Source organism: Cavia porcellus, unplaced genomic scaffold (assembly GCF_034190915.1).
Source record: "Cavia porcellus strain 051 isolate PalLab524CR breed Dunkin Hartley unplaced genomic scaffold, mCavPor4.1 scaffold_6, whole genome shotgun sequence".
In the NCBI taxonomy this organism is placed as follows: domain Eukaryota; kingdom Metazoa; phylum Chordata; class Mammalia; order Rodentia; family Caviidae; genus Cavia; species Cavia porcellus.
In genome coordinates, this window is record NW_026947489.1 from 9,063,039 (window position 1) to 9,078,436 (window position 15,398).

General features: G+C 47.0%; 1 protein-coding gene across 2 annotated transcripts in view; it reads right to left on the reverse strand.

Annotated features, from left to right (window-relative positions):
* The window catches only part of Lrrk1 (leucine rich repeat kinase 1), a 128,883-nt gene that overhangs the window by 45,594 nt on the left and 67,891 nt on the right, over nt 1-15,398 (reverse strand). For both annotated transcript variants that reach the window (XM_013158772.3, XM_063249920.1), the window contains 3 exons: nt 2,061-2,287; nt 990-1,117; nt 735-898 (listed from right to left, as the gene is read on the reverse strand). In XM_013158772.3, the coding sequence (XP_013014226.1) occupies nt 735-898; nt 990-1,117; nt 2,061-2,287 (519 nt within the window). The remainder of the gene's footprint in view (nt 1-734; nt 899-989; nt 1,118-2,060; nt 2,288-15,398) is intronic.

The window sequence follows — 15,398 nt, forward strand, 5'->3', positions numbered from 1 at the left end:
ATACATAAGGGGCAGTGTGGGTCCAGAGGCTACAAACTCTTGTTGGCACTGTGATCTTGCCCTGCTCCGAGGAAGGGAGGGGATGGAGTTTTTTGGGAGACAGAGGGGTTCACAGCCCTTCTCCTCCATCCCAGAACATCTGTCCCATCGTCCCTAGACGTAATGGAACAATTCAGAGCCATGCTGGAGCTGGCTTCCTGCACACATATGGTCAAATAGAAATGACAATGCAAGTGATGGAGTATTTCCAGGTTGAAAACCAACAGCAATAAAGCACAAACATTTGTTGCTGTTGGAGCACAAACACTCCCTGTTTGAATGAGCCAAGTCCTCAAGAAACAAAAATATCATGGAACTGGCGGTGCTGCGAATGCAGATTGTTTCTTATTCTTTATTTTATGGTTCTAAAAGAACTTAACCCCGCCCCCCATTGTGGGCAGAACCATCGTCCTGTGCGGGGGTGCAAGCTGCTTGCGGAAGGCTCCATGGGTGTAACCTGTGGCTGGTGGTGCAGAGCCAGGAGAGCTGGTTCCCAGGGGAGCCACCAGCCTGCACCACTTGGCCTTGCTGCAGTGCTGAGGGACAGGGCTGGGGCTCCTCCGAGCCACTACCCCACCCTGGGACCCCACGTGACCTCCCAGGAGATGGAAATGTGAGACTGCCCGGAGACAGCTGCCCAGGGGTTCCCTGAAATGCCCAGGGGTGCCTTTTGCAACTCCCCTTAGGATACTCACCAAAGGGCAGGCCCAGGGGTCTGGAAACACCTTCAGATTGTTTCTGGAGACATTCAGACAACTGAGCGACTTGAAAGAATGCAGGAAAAGGGCGGGAAGTTCTGTCAGTTTATTGTCAGACACATCAAGTTCCTGTAGTTTCCGCAGACCAATCCAGTTGGTGGCTGGGGGAGGAAAAGGTGGAATTGGTTTTATTTTAAAATTCTTGCCAGGAAAATGACTTAGTTACACCAAGCCACTGATGATAAAACATACCACTTTCTTCTTCGAACAGTTTTTCTAAATAATTTTTAGATGCTGTCAGTTTTTGAAGTTTGGAAAGGTGTAAGAATCCAGGTGGGAGGTGGGACAACTTGTTGCTGGAGATGTCAATTTCCAGGAGCCTGAGGTGGGGGAGAGGCAAGCCAAGTGGTCAGAGGAAAGGAGAGGAATACCACATCATGCTTTTCTTTTAATGAGGTACTATTCCCTCCCCCGCGCCCACACACAGCTCGAGAGTGCACTCAAGTGTGGCACGTAGGATCTGCAGTCACTCGATCCACTGCTGCCACATCTGGGGTCAAGAGGATGGGATCTCTCTGGGGAGACCCTGCTCCCTCTGGTCACCAAGGATGAAAACATGTGACGGAGCAAAGTAAGACAGTGTCCTGCAAGCTGATGGAAGACCAAGGGCAGGACCCAAGCTTTTCAGACCCTTGTGGCCTCACCACCCTGCCCCTGTTAAACAGCGTCTGCACGTGGTCCTTGCTCTTGAAGTTTCTGGTGCACAAAACTCGCCTGTGAGGCCTACAGGCTCTTTCTGACAACCTTGTCTCTTACTTCATGGAGAGCCTTAGTGTTTGCAAGCAGCTCAAACCCTTTACAGTGCGAGGCTCTGCAGATGCAGATCTTAAAGGAACCCCAAGGCTCAGGTTCTCTCAGTGCCCCCCGAGAAAGCAGACAGGGGCTCACACTGTCCCCATACTGCCAGAGTTCTGCAGAGTCACCCCTTTCTCCCAGGCCCCCTTCCCACCTTCCCTGGGGATGGCACATAAGGTTTCCATGGCCCAGGAAGCGATCGGCCACTGTCCTGAGATTCCTGTGCAGGATCAAGACTGGCACCCTGGCCATACAGTTCTATGTGGCCATCAGTGTGCAGCCCTGGCCTGACCATCTCTCTGAGTTCACCTCCAGAGAGTGGAGCAGAGTGGCTCCGCTGCTTCCCAGAACTCGTGTAACCACCGGCAGGACTTTCTTCTCACATTTTAGCCAGAATTGTTTCAGAAACATAGACGCAGAAACCACACAGGAGGTCAGTGGGGTGACCTGGGAGCACTGCAGGCCCACCTGGAGCAGATGATTTCGTCCGATGACTGCACGCCGGGCAGCTCTCCCAGGTGGTTGTCTGAGAGGTTCAGCTTCCGGAGGTTGATGAGGCCCCAGGGGATGACGGAGGGGAGGGAGGCCAGGCAGTTGGCAGAGAGATCGAGCTCCGTGATCTGGCAGGAGATGTCGATGAGCCAGTCGAGGTTCACCCAGGGCAACCTGAGATGGGACCATTTCACACGAAGTGGCTGATGGCAGAGGAAGAGGAAGAGCACAGTGAACAGTGAGCCTTTGGGAGACGCCGGGGCCCAGCTCATCCGGGCAGCCTCCCGGTTCTGCCTGGGCGACCATTCTGAGTTCCAGGCAAAGCTCCAGCAAGCCACCCTCCAGCCTCCAGAGGATGCAGGTGGGCTCAGAGCAGACTCAAGATGCTGGTCCTAGCCAGGGAGGAAGCATAGCAGGAATCGCCCTTGTGGAAAAAAGGAGGCCCACTGAGGCTTGGAGAGGCCTCTCCCAGGCTGGACATGAAGACCAAGATGCAAACCTGGTCTGTGACCTTTTTTCAGGAATCAGGGCAGCTGTCGTCTGCAGCCCCCACAAACTGTGCCAGGACAAGTCTGTGAACAGACTGCTTCCAGAATAAGTGATTGAATACACAAAGAGTGCCACGGCAGCACAGAATTAGGGGTGCTAGGGAGCCTCATTCAGTGACTGAATGCTCTCCATTCAGTCAGAAACACAGCACCACCCTCATGGTTGCCCGAGTTGAAGCTCGGATCGCAACGCCTGAGGTGGCAGATCACCTACACCAGTGAGCGATGATGTATCGGGAGGCACCCGGAGCTCCGAGGAGACTGATCCCTTACACACGGGGAGCCCCGGCTACCCGGAGCCTCTCTCTGTTTGCCCTTCTGCTTGTTCTGGCTGCTACCATCCCACGATCTTCCATGTACATAGCTACTGACTACAGGTGTGTGCTTGGCTCTCCTTTCCCTGTCATGCACAATAACCTGGACTATTTTTGGTCCATTCAACTGTAACAACACCATATATAAAAGCAGACATCTGAGGCACAGCCTGAGGCAACCTGGTAGAAAACCAAGCCCTGAGCCCAGGCAGCCAGCCAGCTGCCAGACTCGCAGGAGAGCAGACAGTCACCTGCAGTACCGATTCAGGGAGCGAGATACACCTGCTGTAACAATCAGCCCCATGCGGCCAGGACTCCATCCTAACCTGCAGCCTCCCTATGACGTGTCCCGACAGCCAGCTCAGGACAAGCAGGGAAAGCTGACTGTGCCCCGTGACCAGCTCCTCAGGATGGCCTGCTTCTATGAGCCTCCTGCCAGGGTCACCGAAAGCCTTCCCGTTCTTTGGCTACTCTTGCAGGTGACAGTGGCTGACTCCCTGGCCCTGGCCAGCCCAGAATAAACGCTTCCCTCATTTGCTGAGTCCTTGTTTATTTCCACAAGAGGATGTTCGAGAGCCCAGAGGTCTGCCGGTGTGTGGATCTGGTTGAATACATACCAGAGGGAATCTTTTTCTTCCCTCTTGATTATTAAAGTATTTGGGCTCAATGTGGTTTCTGGGGAGAGGAAATCTGCTTTTTGGCTTGTGTCTCCAAAGCAACTGGAGATCCATAATGGAAAATTAGAGGAGCAGAAATATAAACAGAAATTAGTGCTTTGCAAATGGGAAAATGGAAGAACCCACAGGGACTGTGGGAAAGAGACCAATAATGTGGGGTAAATTGGCCTTCGAAGTTGGCAGCAACTGAGGGTGGCCAGTCGGCCACTAGATGGCAGTGTGTGCCTGGTCCTTCTCTCCCCGCCACCAGAGCCTGCGGACCAGTCTCTTTTTCTCTCTCCCCTTCTCCTCTTTCTATGTGTATACAGTGTATCACACTCAAAATTTAAAAAGACCACATTCACCCATTTTTCACTCCCCACATTTACTTGTTTACTTTGTTCTTCTCTCCCAACATAAACACAGCTGCACACTCACAAACACACACACACACACTCACACACACACACACACACACACGTTCATTTTTTGCTGAGTCGTTTGCAAGCAAACGACACATGGTGATGCTTCACCCCAGGCACTTCAGCACACACTGCGGAAAAAGAAGAATATCTTCTGGATATGACTGTAACTTTCAACATACAACATCAACACAATGTAATCAAGTCCAAAGCCCACCCACCAATGTTCCCAGATAACTCAGAAGCGTCTCTGATGACTACTGTCCATCCTGATACAGGGTCCTATCAAGAGTCACACATGGCAAAGACAGGCATGGTGGTGGACACCTGATATCCCAGTACTTGGGAGGCTGAGGCAGGAGGATCACCGTGAGTTCAAGGCCAGCTTGAACTACACGGCAAGATCCTGTTTCCAAAAAATCAGAAAGAACAGGTCAGGGATTTAGCTCAGCGGCAAAGCACCTGCCTGGCAAACTCAAGGTTGGGAGTTCCATCCCTGGTACAAAACCCCCAAATAAAACAAAACAAAAAAAACTCGAAGAATAAAAATAAAAAGAATCACACACTGTGTTGTTTAGCTGTCAGGTTCTTTCACTCTGAAGGGTCTTCGTATCTTTGGATTGTTTTGACACTGGCATTGAAATTTCCAAGTTACTCCAGTTATCTTTATAGAAAAATCCCATGTTGTGAATGTTCTCAATTGTTTGCAAAAGCTTGGATTCAAGTCAAGAGTTAGGGCCTGACTGGAGACAAGCTCGAGTCCTTCCTACTTTGACCACCAGGGGCCAGCAGACCTCAGACCATGACTCAAGCACCAAGTTTGATCCTTCATAAGGCCACATGAGGACAGTGGTGATTTTTCCAAAACTATCTTTCTACATTTACAACTGGCCATTCTTCGTGCAGAAAAGTGCCCCCTTCCACATGACTTGGTGCTGGGATTCTTTTTTCAAAATATTGTATTTTATCTCTATTTCTTTTAATACCCAAAATATCCCAACTTGCCCAGGGGGAGACGTGCATGTATATGTGTGCATGTGTGTGTGTGTGTGTATGTGTGTATGTGTCTGATACCTCCATATCAGTTTCTGGGTGCTTCCTTACTTCTGGCAAAACAAGATGCTCCAGCCCCCACCGGTGCTGTTCAAGTCCAAGCCCCGCAGTCGGCTCTGGCTCCCTCGAGAGGAAATGGTATTTAGAGAGACGGAAATGTCAGGCGTGTTTGTCACCAGCGAGCCACTGTCACTGCGATTAGACACAGCTATGATTTTCCCTGGGTACAGGGGCTTCCTTCTAACTTTTCCATGATCCAGGATGGCACCACTCTTCCCCTTCACACACAAGGTGAAAAGTAAGTTTCAAAACCAAGCAGGAGGGTGTTTTTGGTTTCGACGATGACAACAAATCTTAGGTATCTGTTTAAAGCTTTACAAGTAAAATTCTGGAGGACTACGAAAAAAATAACAGAAAACAGTCTGATCATTACTATGTGTCTTGGTTACTCTTTTCTTGTTGTTGAGACAAAATACCTGATGCTCAAAATGAGGGAAGGAAAGGTTTATATTAGCCTAGAGTTTTTTGAGGGTTCAGTCCACACTCATTTGGCAGGGTCCAAGGCAGGGTGGTGTGGCTGAGGGGCACTATTTTTTGTTCATGGTGGTTGTGAGCAACAAGATTGAGAAGCATGCCTCCCTCCCTGCCCGATACTCTATGCCAGCTCCCCACCCCTGGGTGGGTGCAGCACTCACACTGCCTCCCAGCACTAGGCAACAAACCAATCGCAAATGCTAGATTCAGTTGCCTCCATCACTATATGAGGCTTGGGAGGACACCCAGACACAAACTGTAACACTAAGACACAAGTCAGTTACATACAAATGAACCAGACATCCTGGGGAGATCAACTAAATGCTGCTAACTTTAGAATGAGAATCTCCCTCTTGCCCTCTTTGTGTGCCCACAGCTGGAGCTGCAGCCTTTAGCTGCATAGGAAGCAAGGCTCCATCTCAGCTGATATAACTAACACGCGGTGTACCGGACGACTCAGTGGAGCCGACACATTCCCAGGTTCCATCCAGCTCATGTCCCCTGTACCTCCTCAATGGTTCTGTGCCATGTAGACTCAGCTCAAATTCCTCTCCCCTGGTGCAGCAGGCAGTGAAGCCCAGAAGATCCCAGAGATGCCTGCCTGCAATGCCTGTCCTGCCTCTGCAGCTCGACAGCATGCCCACCACACCGCAGGCAATGAAGGGTTCAGGTCCTAGGGAGAGTCTGGATAGCTCAAACCCTTCAGCCTCGAAACAGACTGGACTGCTTCTGCCTAGAGGTGCTCCCCCAGGAATGTAGTTATTATGGTGACAGAAAGGGCTGAGATGGGAAGATAACGTGGGAACCACCACTGGCTGGGTCTTGGACCAAGACAGCCCTTGAAATGCTCCTGAGGGCTGGCCTCGTTTTGATAGTGGGTGCCCTGATGCTAACTGTGTCCTGCGACCATGACAAAGGACAATGAATCCCCTCTCTCTTCTGTGCCATGCTCTCCTCTCCTCTCATGGTCCATGTGAATCCTATTATTACTGCAATACTCCTTGTGTATTAGTCTGTTTTCTGTTGCTAAACAAAATGTCTGAGTGTCGGTATTCTGTAAAGAAATGAGGTTTACTTAGCTTGCAGTTCTACAGGTTCAGAAGCGCTCAGCTCTGGTGAAAAGCGCCCTGTTTACATCCTAACAGTTGTCAGCATCGTAGTGGGAGTGCATGTAAGTGGGGGCATCAAAGCGAGGCAGGAAGCTAGAGAAGGATGCAGGGGCCAGGCTCTGCTTTTACAACTTGCTCTTGTGGGAGATCAGTCACATTATAAGACCAGCACTATCCCTGCAGTATTTCTAAGGATGTATCTACCTCCTATTAGGCCCTATCTCTCAAGTTCCCAACATTTCATGACACCTCCATGTTGGAGATCAAGCCTGTTAGCATATGAACCTGTGGGGGACAAACCACATCCAAACAACCTAGCATCCCGTCTCTAGGACCACCATCATTATCCCCAGCTGTTACCATTGCAGAGCAGGGCCACAGTCTTGTTACCTTGTATCTGCATATCCAGCAATGTTTTCTTGAGTGGTGCTACTATGTATCAACTGTCCTGTCAGAAGCCAGTGGAAATAAACCTGCAACACTGCAGACAGAACCAAGACTCCAGAAGTGTAGGACTCAGAGGGAAAAGGTGTGTGGATGTGTAGGTATCCATGCTCCTTCCGCTGCCCTCGGTCAAGGGTCTTTGAACTCCATGGACTCATGAGTGTGTGATGGTGACCACCCAGCCAAGAAAGCAAATTTGCATGCAACTTTCCCATGCTTTTTTTGAGATAATTATTCTACCAGAAGAAGTGAATGACCGTGTGTACCACTGACTTCCCTAGACATAAGGAACAGGAAGAGCCAGAGGCCACTGCCCATTTCTAGGACTCTTTCTAGGTCCTCTACCCACTGGGCTTCTTCATGACTGACCTCTGATAGACAAGCCCATACAGAAGTATTAAAAAGGAGAAGTCTGAAAACACAAAGACACATTTGTAAGACAGACATATTTGTAACATGATGCATGACAGACTAGGTGGAGGTAGAAAAGCATGTACGATTTCTATTTTAGATTAAAAAAATGTTCCCCCAAAGTCTCCTGAGTTTGGAAGGTGATACACGATGAGTTTACTAGCTAAATGTGCTAGTAGGAGCTGGTCACCGGTGTGTGACCTGCAAGAGCGCACCCTTGCCTCTGGCAGCTGCCTGGCTGCCATGGGGTAAGGGCCTTTTCTAGGCCATGCTCTTCATTATGTTGTTTCTGCCTTGGAGTCAGACAACCATGGACTGAACCCTCTATAAATCACAAGCCAGAATCAATCTCTCCTCCTTTTAGTTGTGGGCGTCAAATATTTTGTCCTGGCAAAGGGAAAATGATGAATATACTTGATCTTGGGTTTGTTGGAAAAGTTGGACTTACACGATTTATTATCTTTTTGGTGCAAGAACATTATAGAGTGTCCAAGTATTTACAAAGTGCTGGTGAGGAGGGAGAAAGGACACACAACTGAAATGATGTCCGAACACTTGACGTAGAAACAGGCCCTGCCAGCCCTGAAATGCTCAAGACTTGTTTGTGTTTAGTCTGGGCAGAATCATAACAAACAAGGTTCTGAAGGAGCACAACCAACTCTTGTGGAGTCCAGCCCAGGAAGCCTGGACTGCAAAATCAAGGGTGCTAGCCATGGAGTCCCCACAATTCAACAGTGCAGTGGTCAAGCCACACCCACCCTGGTGTAAACGGATGGAAAATGTGCTCACGTTTCTGTACAAGCTTGAGCCCTTTAAATGTTGGGTCAAATAAAAGAGTGTACACTCTCCCCAGAAGGCAACGACTTAGCAAGCTTGTTTTCCAAGGTGATGGTAGAGATGGGAATCATTGCAAGGAGGATTCAATTTAGTTAACGGGCCACACGTTCATTACCACAAGAGATGCGTAAGAAAGGTCCTCTGTCTGGTGATGGACACTAGTGTCCAGGAAAGCAATTCTCTGCCCAGACACAATGCTTCTTGCAGTCACTGGACATAAAGTATCAGAGTGATCTTGGACCACAAGGACAAGGCTTCTGGTTTTTGTTTGTGCAACCCTATTGATTAAAGATAAAGGTTATTAAGTGAAGGGCTGAGTCTATAAGGCTTTTAGCTTGGCTTTGCAGCTCAGTAATTCAGGTTTAACACTGGGTCTGGAGTGGATACAGAAAGGGAGTCCAGGCTCCCAGGACAGGTGGGGGTGTCATGTCTGATTGTGCTGGGGAGGGGGCGGCCTTGTAGAATGGAGTCCCAATGTTCACTCCACGCTGATCTCTGCTGAGCCCGTACTTCAGAATTCCCAGCTCTTCTTCCCATGTTCTCAACTCACACTGTCAATGGCTCCTCACTGGACTGATGGCTGAGTCAGAGGCATCTGCCCTGGAGACTGAGCCCCTTGAAGGGGCAGAATATTGTGTTCTGACAGCAATCAATAGATGTTTATTCAATGAAGACACATGTGTCAACATGGGGGAACGTGCCGCATGTTCTGAAATTTAATTTTCAGCCCTCGGCCCACATAAACTCTGTGACTTTCTCTTCATAGTTAGACAGAATGATGGTGGACTGCACTTTCTCGTCCTGGCTGGGGAGACGGGAGCCACATTCTTGATACGTGAAGAAACAAGAACAGTAAGCACCCAGAGACACTGCACAATCCATGGGCCTAATCAAAAAGAAACCAACTCAAAGGCCTGAAGAGTAAGCTGAAAAACCCTCAAGACAAAGCAGCTCACAGCAGCAGACCAGGATCAGTGTGGATCACCTGAGCAAAGTGAGTAACAGGATAAGAAATGGTGCAGTGGAAGGCGGTCTGTGCTTACACTGACGTGGTGGGAGTTAACTGCATGCTTGTGAATCTTTCCTGGGAACTCACCCCCTCAAAAGCAGCCCTGATTGACAGGGATTGACCTGGGCAGGGAACCAGCATACAGGCAAGAGCAGCTCCACCCCAGCCCCTGTGCACGCCAGGGCTGCAACCAGAATAGAATACAGAACCAGAATAGAGCGGGCCTGTCCTCGCCAGCAGGTGAAATCCTCAATGCAAGCCCTCTAAACACTTGCCTCTTAAGTCCTTGCACCACGGTGGAGACAGGCTATTGAGGAGGGAGGTTTAAAATGAAAGGAAGAGAAGGACGCTGACTCCTGGCTGGCCATCTGCCTGGTGTACGGAGTGGCCCATGTGGGGAATCCAGGCTGAGCACAAAGGAGCAACGTCCTCAAGGACAACTGATGGGTTGAATCGTGTCCTTCCAGAAAGGTACACTGAAGTCCCAACCCTTAGTGCCTCAGCTAAGACTTTCATCAGGAACAGCTTTACAAAAGTAATCAAGTCGCAGTGAGATGACTCAGGCGGGCCCTCATCCCCTACGACTGGTATCTTCACACAGAAGGAGGACGGGAAGCCAAGGTAAGAACGCACAGGAAGAAGGCGGCCACGTGACAGGAGCATGGGCCTATAAAGCAAGGAGAGCCAAGCGCTGCAGGCAAACACCAGCAGCTGACAGAGGCAGGGAAGGATCCTGTCCAAAGCTTCCAGAACCCAACACTGCCAGCATCTTACTTTTTGCCTTCTGGCCTCTAAAACTGTAAGAGCACAAATCTGTGTTCTTTTAAGCCACCAGGTTTTTGGCACAGATAATGCCAGCCCTAGGAAAGTCACTCAGGTGGTAACAGGCAAGTGAACTAGAAAGATGCTATCAAAGGCCCATGGGTTAAAGGTTTAGTTCCCAGCTTGCTGCTATTGGAGGCGGTGGAGGCTTTAAGAGGCGGGGCTTAGCGAGAGGTCTTCAGACATTGGGGGCGTGGCCTTGAAGGACATCAGGACCCAACCTTTGGCAGAGCAGCTTGCTCAGCACTTCCTACCACAGTGTGTGATCTTATCCTAGACCCAAAACAACAAGGCCAGTTGATCCCCGACTTAAACCTCTGGAGCCAGACAAAGTAAACATTTTCATTTATAAGTTACTTTACCTCTGGTATTTGGTTACAGGGACTAAAAGCTGACTAAAAAAAAAAAAAAGAAGACATCATCTGAAAATCTGGAACATTCCATCAACTGAGGTGCACAGATTAAGAATGAAAAAAAGAAAACAATTCTTATAAACCAAAAGGATGCCTGTTGAGATAGATTAGAAAATTTAAAAGGTAATTAAAATTACTATTAAATTAGGAGAAAGCTGTGAGGACTTTATGGTATCAAAGGAGATTTTCAAAAGGGACTTGAGAATAAATACTGCAGAGAGCTGGGATGAGAGAGATTTACAAGTGGTGGGGGTGGTGAGAACATTTCCTTCTAATCCTAGAAGAGTTTACCCAAATTACTGAATGAGTGAAAAAATCAAATCAGTTCCAACATAAACATGTCTCCTAAAAACACTGTAAATATTAAAGTTAGTAGTGTTTAGCTGCTAATATGATATTTAAAAAAAAGAGAAAACATACACCACCATGGAAACTAGATAAATGACAAATGTTAAATACAAAAATTATTTACAAGACTAACGTCTGATTGTGTGCTGAACAATCAATGCTGAGCAATCTGTACCTATAAGGGCATTGTGATGGTTACTTTTGGGGGTCAATTTGGGTGGACTCAACACTGAGAGAGCTGGGAAGCGTGGTTCATGCCCAGGTCTGTGAGGCATTTCTGGCATCTGAGGCGGTGGGCTAAGTGGGGCAGATCTGATCTCAGCATGGGCAGGTGCCACTCTGTCAGCTGGTGGCCCAGAGAGTACACAAGGCCAGAGGAGCAGGTTTTCCTTCTCTATCCTGCAGCTGGGATGCTCTTCTCCTACCTTGGATATCAGAATTCCAAGCTCTCTGGCCTTTGGATTCTAAGACTTACACGTGTGGTCCTGCGGGTTTTCAGCCCTTTGGACTTGAACTGAGCAAGTGTTATTAGCATCCCGAGTCTGGAGGACCACCCAGACGGCTACCCCTGAAAGAAGATGTTTCCCCTAGAAGATGATTCGCCTACATCTTGACTCACCTTTGACCTACTTCTGTGTACTGACATGTACAGAGCTAGCTAGAGAACTGTTCTACCTTTTCAGTTGACTTGTAAGCAGTGAAATGAGTCTAGCCAAGGTGCGATGTGTAGCCTTCAAGGCAAAGGACAGGTCTGTGGTGCTCCTCTGTCTACAGCTCCCTTCTCCTAAGTGCGAGCTAGCTTGAGATGCTGTGCTGTTTGCTGGGATCGAGCCTCAAGAAAGAGGTGGTGAGGTCCCAGGACAATAAAATCAGAGCCGAGGCAGCGGGCTTCCTCAAAAGACGTTTCCTCAAACTTAGATTCCTCCAAATACAGAGGCTGTTATCAAAATCTAGAACTCTTTCTGCATATCTCTTTCTGCATATTGCAGAGGTGCTATTATGTCTCCTTCTTGCCCAGCTCATAATATTTCCTGCTATTCTCACAGTCACTCAACCACGTGCCACTCCCCCTCTTCTTGAATAAAAGCCAGGCCCTGGGTCGCGGTCTTTGCTTGGACTGGATTTTATGACCCCCTTGGCTCCCAACAACTGCAGAATGTCTTTGTCTCTTTATTCTTGCTGTGGGTTGCATTGGAAATGGTAGATTGGAATTTACTTGCAAGAATTCCAATAACTTTTTCAGGGAATTATAATTACAAACTCCTGTGACCTCAACCAGGTCTGGATGGGTTCCTACACCGAAGTGTCCAGCTGGCAGAAGGTCTGCCATGGGAATTCTCATCCTTCCTAATTGCATGAGCCAGTTCCTCTAATGAATCCCTTCCATTGATCAATTGATCAGTTGATCGAATAATCCATCCATCCATCCATCCATCCATCCATCCATCCATCCATCCTACATGCTCTGTTTCTCTGCAAAACCTTGATTAGTACAGGCACAGATCTTAGGTGAACAACTTGGATGTTGAACTATGATCAGTTGACAACATCTTCTTGGCAACTTCTTGCAGAGCGTGCAAACCACATTTTCACCTGACCCTCACAGTGGCCTTTAAGGCTGGTGCAACTTGTGAAACCAAACCAAACCAAACCAAACCAAACCAAACCAAACCAAACCTCAGGCAGGTGATCTGTTGTGTTACAGAATCAGGACTGCAGTTTAGACGCCTAACGCTTGCTCTGACTCCCTGTCTACTGTACCACCAGGAGAGAAAACCAAAGGCAGCACAACAGGTGACAGAAAACAACCACAACCCCAAATCTTCACTGTTCAACAAAGGTTGGAATAAGTAAAGGACAGATGAATAAAAACACCAGAGAATTACGGCATCACTAGACCATGAGAGATAAAATACACACAGAGAAAACAGAGGAATTATAAAATATAAACACTGGGACATCTTCAAAGGCTAGGGCGAGGGAATGAATTCTGTTTTCAAATGACAGGAAATTTGCTCATTAATTGATTAAATCCTCAGAAATAAAGTAAAAGTAAATAAAAAGGTCAGATTCTTACACATCTTAACCCTTACCCTACCTATCTTTTGCTTAAAAAAGGCAAAATAAAGATCAGTGGTGAAAAGTAGACTAAAAGGTGCCCAATTTCTTGAACATTGAAACAGATCATTTTAAATAATGGTTGAATTAGTGACGAAAAACTAATATATAACTAATATAAAAAATTTATAACAGTGAAAATCTCCCAAAGAATGGAGAACCTAAAACTCTGATCACAGCTTAAAAAGAAAAAGTGAAACATCGTGGACTAGCTCTGAGCCACTTAGAACAGAAACCTAAAAGAAAGCAGGAAAAGGAAAAGAATTCAGCTAAGAATAGAAAACTAAACTGAAGTGAAGCCAATGAAGTGCAGAAATAAAATCCAAGGGCTTTTGAAAAATAAGAAAACTAATAACCAGTTGCCTAAATTACAAATAAAACACACCCTGGTAAGCTGTGCATGGAAGTGACAAAGTGGGCTGAAGAAAATCAGTGTTCAAATTAGGGGAAGTTTGACTTCAGCCACAGCTAACAAAACAACAATGCTGAAATGTAAGATTTACTAATAAAAATAAAAGTCCTTAAAATGAAACAGGAAGAGAGAAACAAAGTAATTAATAGAGAAACAGGAAAAATAACTAAAGGACCACCCTGAAAGCTTCCTAACTCCATATAAATTGTTTTCAATCTAATCTTTTAAAGAACAAATGTCCCTTCATTACATAAATGGTTGCTTAATACTAGACACTCTTTTATGAGTTGAAATCAGTAATTTTGCAAGGGGTAGGGTTAATTACATGTATGTACATGGATGCAAAAACTTCAATGAAATTTTTTTAAATAGGCCACAACTAGATGAAACACAAATAATTCAGTTCTGAGCCCAGCTAGCCTTCCACACTAACAAAGCAGCATGGTGGTGGTGGTGGGGGGGACAGACAGAAAACACAGCAAGCAACAGAGCCACTGCTCCTCCTTTAACTATCTGAAAGGTGTTTGCTAAACTTTATCACTTTTTCTTTTTTAAATATTCTTTAAAGTAGGTAAACAGAGGGATTTCCTTCCTGTTGTGTTTCAGCTATTTCTTTGAGGATAGGAGGCTTAAGAGAAATCTGTCATCACTAGTCTCAACTTAAGAATTTTGTGGGTATCTATGAGAGACAGAGAGAGGGAGAGAGAGAAAGGGAGAGGGAGGGAGGAAGGGAGAGAAAGAGAGAGAGAGAGAGAGAGAACAAGCAATAAAAACATTGTCTGAAATTAACTCAGGTATTTACCATCGAGAGAATCCTCAGTTTCCTAAACTTTTAAATAAAGGCAAGACTTGCACCTCACAGTATTACAAATGGATTAAAATAGAATACCTGCCAAAGTTCTTTTAGCATATTATTGACTGGGCTGTAATTCGTATGTCTTGCTGCTGGTTGGCTCTGAACCACTGGTGGTACACCCAAGATGGCTGCCCCATTGGGTAGTACAAGTTACTAAATGGGCCAGTCATGCATGTACCACTGATGGTTCAAGGGTCCAGCAGGGACATGGTAAAGTTATGATGTCCTATATAAACAGAAGGGTGGTTATTACATAGAAAAAATTTCAACTATCAATTTATCCATTTACCTATCAATGTAAACATACAACCATCCATCCAACCATATATCCATCCATCCATTCATCCATCCATCCATCCATCCATCCATCCATCCAACCATGGGGCCATCCATCCTCCTATCCTTTCACCTATGAATCCTGTTCCAGGCCTTGCAGTGAGAGGCAAACACAGGGTGAGAAAAAGTAGCCAAAGACTTTGCTTTCAACAAGCTTCTGGCCAAATGGAGGAAACAATATCAATCAAGAACGCAACCCAAACAGACAACCCTGAATTCTGCCATGAGTTAAGCAGACAGGAAGCTCCGAGTGGTGGGAGGAGGCGAGCAGGAGTGCCCAGTGCTCAGGCAGGCCTCCAGGAGGCTGTCGAGGGCATGAAGGTGTGGAAGCTGTCCTCATGTCCAGGAGGGTGTGTCCAGCACTGAGGAGGCAGGCTTATGTCTCCCCTGGCTAGCTAAGGTCGGCCTGCTGGACAGTCTGGTCTCTCTCTGCTGTTGGACATTTTGGGGTTTCTGCTCCCTCACGTGTATACTTATTAAAAATAGCAGCCTCTGACCACATTTGTGGCGAACATAATTTATTTCTTTTGAATTATGTTCTCAGAGGAATTGTTCACGTTCAGAATAGCTCACTGGGAGAAAAAAAATGACAGCTTCTGTCACATGATGTCAATTATTTTTGCACACATGGAACCAATTTCAGTGCCAGGAGCATGACTTGGTGCTCACTGA